An 8,161-nucleotide genomic window follows, 5' to 3' on the forward strand; every position below is an offset into this window, starting at 1 on the left:
CTGTCCATAATGATTTGTAGAGAAACTATAGGCCCTAACCTGTCCATAATGCTTTATAGAGAAACTATAGACACTAACCTGTCCATAATGATTTATAGAGAAACTATAGACACTAACCTGTCCATAATGATTTATAGAGAAACTATAGACACTAACCTGTCCATAATGATTTATAGAGAATCTATAGACACTAACCTGTCCGTAATGATTTATAGAGAAACTATAGACACTAACCTGTCCATAATGATTTATAGAGAAACTATAGACACTAACCTGTCCATAATGATTTATGTAGAAACTATAGACACTAACCTGTCCATAATGCTTTTTGAGAAACTATAGTCACTAACCTGTCCATAATGATTTATAGAGAAACTATAGACACTAACCTGTCCATAATGATTTATAGAGAAACTATAGACACTAACCTGTCCATAATGATTTATAGAGAAACTATAGACACTAACCTGTCCATAATGATTTATAGAGAAACTATAGACTAACCTGTCCATAATGATTTATAGAGAAACTATAGACACTAACCTGTCCATAATGATTTATAGAGAAACTATAGACACTAACCTGTCCATAATGATTTATAGAGAAACTATAGTCACTAACCTGTCCATAATGACTTATGTAGAAACTATAGACACTAACCTGTCCATAATGATTTATAGAGAAACTATAGACTAACCTGTCCATAATGATTTATAGAGAAACTATAGACACTAACCTGTCCATAATGCTTTATAGAGAAACTATAGACACTAACCTGTCCATAATGATTTATAGAGAAATTATAGACACTAACCTGTCCATAATGATTTATAGAGAAACTATAGACACCAACCTGTCCATAATGATTTATGTAGAAACTATAGATACTAACCTGTCCATAATGATTTATAGAGAAACTATAGACACTAACCTGTCCATAATGATTTATAGAGAAACTATAGACACTAACCTGTCCATAATGATTTATAGAGAAACTATAGACACTAACCTGTCCATAATGATTTATAGAGAAACTATAGACACTAACCTGTCCATAATGATTTATAGAGAAACTATAGACACTAACCTGTCCATAATGATTTATAGAGAAACTATAGGCCCTAACCTGTCCATAATGCTTTATAGAGAAACTATAGACACTAACCTGCCCATAAGGAGGAGTCAGGGAGGAGTCAGAGAGGAGTCAGGGAGGATTCAGGGAGGAGTCAGGGAGGAGTCAGGGAGGAGTCAGGGAGGCCACACTGACTATCTCTATGACCACTCGTTCTGCCCACTGCTCTCCTATTCACTAGGAACCTAGCTAGAAAAAAATGGTTTGAAGCAGGGAGGGACTACCTAAACTTGTCCAATAAGAAACACTCATTTTCATTATCCATTGCAAAGCGCTTTGCTACTGTGGACGCTAATGACTACGACCCGGGGCTGAAGAGAGCTAGGCAACGCTATGCTTTTATCAATTGCATACTCCCACCCCTCTCACCTTCTCCACCAATGGGTTTTGATAAGGAGACGAGTAGAGAGAAGAGAGGACGCAGGGTTTTTGCAATTGAGAAAAGGCCCATGAATGTGAGCACTCCTCCTCGTCCTCCTCCTCCTCTTCATCCCTCCCCATGTAGCTGCTGCTGTGGGCTGGCCTCCCTCATCCCTCCTTACCTCCTCCCTCCTTCCCTTCTCAGGGCATCTTTATAAAGAGACTCTTGGTCCCACCATGGGAGGATCACTCACAGACACAGGAGTCCACGGAGCCACAGGTGAGCAGAACAACCCAATAGCTGCTCTGTGTGTTTCTCTCTGTCGGTCTCTCTCTCTGTATCTCTCTCTCTCTGTGTCTCTCTCTGTCTCCCTCTGTGTCTCTCTCTCTCTCTCTCTCCGTCTCTCTTTCTCTGTCTCTCTCTGTATCTCTCTCTGTCTCTCTCTTTGTCTCTATTTCTCTCCATCTCTTTCTCTCTCTGCCTCTAACTCTGTCTCTATCTCTCTCAGTTCTCTCTCTCTCTCTCTCTGTATCTCTCTCTGTCTCTCTCTCTCTGCCTCTATCTCTATCTGTCTCTCTGTCTCTCTCTGTCTCTCTCTCTCTGTCTGTCTGTCTCTCTGTCTGTCTCCCTCTCTTTCTCTCTCTCTGTCTCTCTCTTGGTATCTCTCTTTCTCTCTCTGTCTCTTTCTTTCTCTTGTTCTCTACCACTCTAACTCTCCCTTATTCACTCTTTCTTACACACACACACACACACACACACACACACACACACACACACACACACGCACACGCACACGCACACGCACACACGAACACGCAAAACAAATGTGACTTGTCTAATATCTAATACTGCATGTTCCTCTGAGATTCAGCCCAGCGCAAACAACTGGACACTTTGTCTAATGTAACTGCTGTTGTGGTCTGTGTGTGTGTGTGTTCTCTGATGTTCCAACGGTTACCATGCTTGAGGATAAAGTATGACAGTTTCTGAAACTCTCTCAGATCTCTACAGATCACTTGTAAACACAATCAAATAGGCTGTTTTGCAATGTATTACGGTTAAAAAGCTTAAACAAAATGATTTGATATTTAAGTATGTTTGTACATTTTGTAAAAAAAAAAAAAAAAAAAAATTGACTGTGTAGAATACCTCAAACATTTAGAATGAATGTCATTTGTCGATGATTTTAGGCAAACCAACTGAGTTGACTTTTTTTAAAACCAAAGTGATTAACTGTAATGACATAACCCCCATCTATGTATGACTCTTCATAAGCTCTCTTCCGTCAGTGAAACAGCAGTCGGTGAAACAGCAGTCGGCGAAACAGCAGTCGGCGAAACAGCAGTCGGCGAAACAGCAGTCGGCGAAACAGCAGTCGGTGAAACAGCAGTCGGTGAAGCGTTGTGTTGCATCAGCATGGTCATCTCAGTATTCCCATACTGCTGGACCCTGTGCCTGATCCAGCTGGCTACAGGACTGGTTCATGGAAACATTCGTCTAGAGGACTCCCATCCCAGCCTCAGACGCACCAAGGACTCCTTCCTCTCAGATATCGGTTCGTTATTTTTGCATTTGCTGTAATTAGGTAGACGGTGATTACTGTCCGGGTGAGAAAGAACTGGGGACTGTTCCAGAAAGCTGGATCAATCAGTTAGTCAGCTAATGTTTTGATTGAAGTCATTCTACCTCTAGGAAATTATCACATTCTGATTGATTGATTGATTGATTGATTGATTGATTGATTGATTGAGGGACCTTCGTTCTTCCCTCAGGTAAAGGCTCTCTCTCTAGAGGGGATCCTGTTGGTTTCCGCTCAGAGTCTGAGCAGGAAGAGGAGGAGCTTCTGATGGACATGGAATCCTACGATGAGGTGGATCAATATACTATTTAATAATTTACTCATTGTGTATGACAGCGTGCAATGTGTACATCACTTTACATTGTTGTTACGACTGGAACATCATGTGTGTTGATGTACACTGAGTATACGAAACATCTCTCTACGACATAGACTGACCAGGTGAATGCAGGTGAAAGCTTTGATCTCTTATCGATGCCACTTCAGCCAGTGTAGATGAAGTGGAGGAGACATAGGGGAGGTGCAACTCAATATTAAGAAGGTGTCCTAAATGTTTTGTCCACTCGCTGTAGAACACCAGTGTGTTTAGGGTTTACTACTGTGTACTTATGGAGACCAGACGTTCTCACAAGGATAGTAACACAAGGAACATTCAGACACTTCGCCGTGGGAACACTTCGCTGGTGTGGTGTTTTAGGCTTAGACGGTTAGGTTAAGGGTTAGGGGTTAGAGTTAGGGTTAGGAGTTAGGGGTTAAGATTAGGGTTAGGAGTTAGGGGTTAGAGTTAGGAGTTAGGGGTTAAGATTAGGGTTAGGAGTTAGGGGTTAAGGTTAGTTTAGGGTTAGGAGTTAGGGGTTAGAGTTAGGAGTTAGGGGTTAGAGTTAGGAGTTAGGGATAGGAGTTAGGGTTAGGAGTTAGGGGTTAAGGTTTAGGGTTAGGAGTTAGGAGTTAGGGTTAGGGTTAGGAGTTAGGGGTTAAGGTTTAGGGGTTAGGGGTTAGAGTTAGGGTTAGGAGTTAGTAGTTAAGGTTAGGGTTAGGAGTTAGGAATTAGGGGTTAAGATTAGGGTTAGGGTTAGGAGTTAGGGGTTAAGGTTAGTTTAGGGTTAGGAGTTAGGGGTTAAGGTTTAGGGTTAGGAGTTAGGGGTTAAGGTTTAGGGTTAGGGTTAGGAGTTAGGAGTTAGGGGTTAGGGTTAGGAGTTAAGGGTTAGGAGTTAGGGATTAGGGTTAGGAGTTAGGAGTTAAGGTTAGAGTTAGGAGTTAGGAGTTAGGGATTAGGGTTAGGAGTTGGGAGTTAAGGTTAGAGTTAGGAGTTAGGGGTTAGGAGTTAAGGGTTAGGAGTTAGGAGTTATTAATTAATGTTAGGAGTTAAGGGTTAGGACTTAGGGATTAGGGTTAGGAGTTAAGGGTTAGGAGTTAGGGATTAGGGTTAGGAGTTAAGGGTTAGGAGTTAGGGGTTAGGGTTAGGAGTTAGGGGTTAGGAGTTAGGAGTTAGGGTTAGGAGTTAGGAATTAGGGTTAGGAGTTAAGGTTTAGGGTTAGGAGTTGGGGCTTAAGGTTTAGGGTTAGGAGTTAGGAGTTAGGGTTAGGAGTTAGGAGTTAAGGTTAGGGTTAGGAGTTAGGGGTTAGGGTTAGGAGCTAGGGGTTAGGGTTAGGAGTTAAGGGTTAGGAGTTAAGGGTTAGGGGTTAGGGTTAGGAGTTAGGGGTTAGGGTTAGGAGTTAGGGGTTAGGGTTAGGAATTAGGAATTAGGGTTAGGAGTTAAGGTTAGGGTTAGGAGTTAGGGCTTAAGGTTTAGGGTTAGGAGTTAGGGGTTAGGGTTAGGAGCTAGGGGTTAGGGTTAGGAGTTAAGGGCTAGGAGTTAGGAGTTAGGGGTTAGGTTTAGGAGTTAGGGGTTAGGGTTAGGAGTTACAAATTAGTGTTAGGAGTTAGGAATTAGGGTTAGGGGTTAAGGTTTAGGGTTAGGAGTTAGGGCTTAAGGTTTAGGGTTAGGAGTTAGGAGTTAAGGTTAGGGTTAGGAGTTAGGAGTTAAGGTTAGGGTTAGGAGTTAGGGGTAAGGGTTAGGAGTTAGGGATTAGGGTTAGGAGTTAAGGGTTAGGAGTTAAGGTTAGAGTTAGGAGTTAGGGGTTAGGGTTAGGAGTTAAGGGTTAGGAGTTAGGAATTAATGTTAGGAGTTAAGGGTTAGGAGTTAGGGATTAGGGTTAGGAGTTAAGGGTTAGGGTTAGGAGTTAGGGTTAGGAGTTAAGGGTTAGGAGTTAGGGGTTAGGGTTAGGAGTTAGGAGTTAGGGTTAGGAGTTAAGGGTTAGGAGTTAGGGGTTAAGGTTAGGGTTAGGAGTTAGGGATTAAGGTTAGGGTTAGGAGTTAGGGGTTAAGGTTTAGGGTTAGGAGTTAGGGGTTAAGGTTAGGGTTAAATTAAGAGTTTGGGAAAATTGGATTTTGAATGGAATCAGTTGTTTGGTCCACACAAGAATAGTAAAACAAACATGTGTGTGTGTGTGTCCATCTGTCTGTCTGTATGTGTGGTGTCTACTGTCTAACATTCTGTCCAGGGGCTATACTTGTACATCAAAGCAACATCAAGCTGTCTCACGCTATAGAAACAGAGGCTCCAGCCCTCTGGCTCGTTCTGGTTCGAACCAGGCTAACTGGCTGTTTCTTACATTCCACCAGGCTGAGGTTGAGGCTGTGCAGCTGTGGAGCAGAGCCATGAGTTCTCCCCGTCGCTGTATCCCTCACCAGCAGTCCTGTCTGTGTTCTGTCTTGTCTGTCCATCTACCAGGCTGAGGTTGAGGCTGTGCAGCTGCGGAGCAGAGCCATGAGTTCTCCCCGTCGCTGTATCCCTCACCAGCAGTCCTGTCTGTGTTCTGTCTTGTCTGTCCATCTACCAGGATGTTGCTGAGGCTGTGCAGCTGCGGGAGCAGAGCCATGAGTTCTCCCCGTCGCTGTATCCCTCACCAGCAGTCCTGTCCGGGCAACACGCTGCCCTGCTGTAACCCCTGTAATTCTTCAACACTTTCTGCTACTGCTGCTAGATTGTCCTGCACCGGCAGGCATGGAAATCCCTAGCACCACACTCTCCACTCGACCTCCAACCGGGTCCCCCCCCTCCACTGTATAACATCAGTCTGTCTGTGTTCTGTCTTGTCTGTCCATCTACCAGGATGTTGCTGAGGCTGTGCAGCTGCAGAGCAGAGCCATGCGTTCTCCCCGTCGCTGTATCCCTCACCAGCAGTCCTGTCTGGGTAACACCCTGCCCTGCTGCGACCCCTGTGATACCCGTTACCCTCGAATGTTTGGGTCAATCTGCTACTGCCGTCGGACGGCCTGCGCGGGAGCTCACAGGCGCCCCTAACACTCCTAGCAACCCTCTACGGCCCCTCCTCTCACGGTGGGCCCTCTTCTCTGCCAGTCTACAGTCAGTATCTAATCCATATCCGCAAGGCCTGATTTTACGAGCACGCAAACACAGACTCTATACATCCCAGGATGCATCTCCATGAGGTGGGGCTTATAGGATACTTGTTACGTTGTATTTTCTTCTTGATGTTATCTCTGGTTGTGTTATTTTGTATTTTTTTTTCGATAGGTTAGATGGATGTTACGTTGGGTGTACATTTATCGTTCAATGAAAGTCAAAAGACAAATCAATCTCTAAACAAGGCAATATAATTGTCAAAGAAAATTGGCCTAGACTTTTTTTTGGGGGGGCGGGGGGAAATTATTTAATCTAAAAAAAAACTGTGAACATATTCCTTTAAAGAGACCAGTAAGGAAAATACTTACATTAGTCAAATCAAAAGTTGATATTTAAAGTTTTGTTTATTGATTTTAAATAGTGAATCAGGTTCTGTATGTTCATCATGTGCCCAGAGTCTTAACAGTAGTTCAATTGTGTAGCAGAGGTTAGTTATCGTGTTCTTGTACGTGGTTAAGCCTTCAGTATGTCAAACTCTCATAATGAATTATAGATTTCTAAATACCTGTAGTTGACAATACATTTTTTTTCATGGAAATTCCATAATAGGGAAACACCTTTTTTTAATATATATTAAAAACAATTGTATTCAATTGGCAACCATTATTTTGAAAGTCAAACACTCTCTCTAGGTAAGTTAAGAAATCAGTGCAAATAGTAATTTATTGTATCTTATGAATAAAAATGAAATAAAAAAAAATATTATTTTGTGTCATAGAAAAGCAAAATGGTCTCTGAACTGACATTTCAAATGACGATGATTCATTACATCATATACTAGGCGATACCTCCACTAAATGGCAGCCTCTAGGCGATACCTCCACTAAATGGCAGCCTCTAGGTGATATCTCCACTAAATGGCAGACTCTAGGTGATATCTCCACTAAATGGCAGCCTCTAAGTGATATCTCCACTAAATGGCAGCCTCTAGGTGATATCTCCACTAAATGGCAGCCTCTAGGTGATATCTCCACTAAATGGCAGCCTCTAGGTGATATCTCCACTAAATGGCAGCCTCTAGGCGATATCTCCACTAAATGGCAGCCTCTAGGCGATACCTCCACTAAATGGCAGCCTCTAGGTGATATCTCCACTAAATGGCAGCCTCTAGGTGATATCTCCACTAAATGGCAGCCTCTAGGTGATATCTCCACTAAATGGCAGCCTCTAGGTGATATCTCCACTAAGTGGCAGCCTCTAGGTGATATCTCCACTAAATGGCAGCCTCTAGGTGATATCTCCACTAAATGGCAGCCTCTAGGTGATATCTCCTTTGGCTTTCATAAACATACTGACACTGTGATGATTCATTACATCATATACTAGGTGATATCTCCACTAAATGGCAGCCTAATGCACTAGTCTGGACCGGAGCCATACGGTCAACGCTACTGCCCCTTAAAGGTCCACGCTACTGCCCTTTAAAGGTCACCGCTACTGCCCCTTAAAGGTCAACGCTACTGCCCCTTAAAGGTCAACGCTACTGCCCTTTAAAGGTCAACGCTACTGCCCCTTAAAGGTCAATGCTACTGCCCTTTAAAGGTCAACGCTACTGCCCTTTAAAGGTCAACGCTACTGCCCCTTAAAGGTCAATGCTACTGCCCTAAAGGTCAACGCTAC

The 8,161-nt window shown here is 43.2% G+C and overlaps 1 protein-coding gene across 3 annotated transcripts; it reads left to right on the top strand.

Moving 5' to 3' along the window:
• Positions 1 to 1,650: 1,650 nt before the first annotated feature.
• On the top strand, positions 1,651 to 7,269 carry LOC115203556 (agouti-related protein-like). Of its 3 annotated transcripts, none has more exons than XM_029768334.1 (4): positions 1,651 to 1,772; positions 2,791 to 3,048; positions 3,266 to 3,363; positions 6,227 to 7,269. In XM_029768334.1, exons 1-4 carry the CDS (start codon positions 1,730 to 1,732, stop codon positions 6,416 to 6,418), a joined length of 591 nt encoding a protein of 196 aa, XP_029624194.1. In that variant the 5' UTR covers positions 1,651 to 1,729; the 3' UTR covers positions 6,419 to 7,269. The 3 variants fall into 3 exon arrangements, with proteins under 3 accessions (XP_029624194.1, XP_029624195.1, XP_029624196.1); XM_029768335.1 differs by having other exon boundaries at positions 1,750 to 1,772; positions 2,783 to 3,048; XM_029768336.1 differs by lacking the exon at positions 1,651 to 1,772 and having other exon boundaries at positions 2,757 to 3,048.
• Positions 7,270 to 8,161: the final 892 nt, after the last annotated feature.

The sequence above is a fragment of the Salmo trutta genome, chromosome 12, assembly GCF_901001165.1.
Source record: "Salmo trutta chromosome 12, fSalTru1.1, whole genome shotgun sequence".
Taxonomy (NCBI): Eukaryota; Metazoa; Chordata; class Actinopteri; order Salmoniformes; family Salmonidae; genus Salmo; species Salmo trutta.

Bases quoted from the DNA above. Each gene is read 5' to 3' on its own strand.
- LOC115203556 (XM_029768334.1), top strand. From the start codon at position 1,730: ATGGGAGGATCACTCACAGACACAGGAGTCCACGGAGCCACAG. The intron at 1,773-2,790 runs GTGAGCAGAACA...TCAGTGAAACAG, and splicing joins AGGAGTCCACGGAGCCACAG to CAGTCGGTGAAACAGCAGTC. The intron at 3,049-3,265 runs GTTCGTTATTTT...TTCTTCCCTCAG, and splicing joins CTCCTTCCTCTCAGATATCG to GTAAAGGCTCTCTCTCTAGA.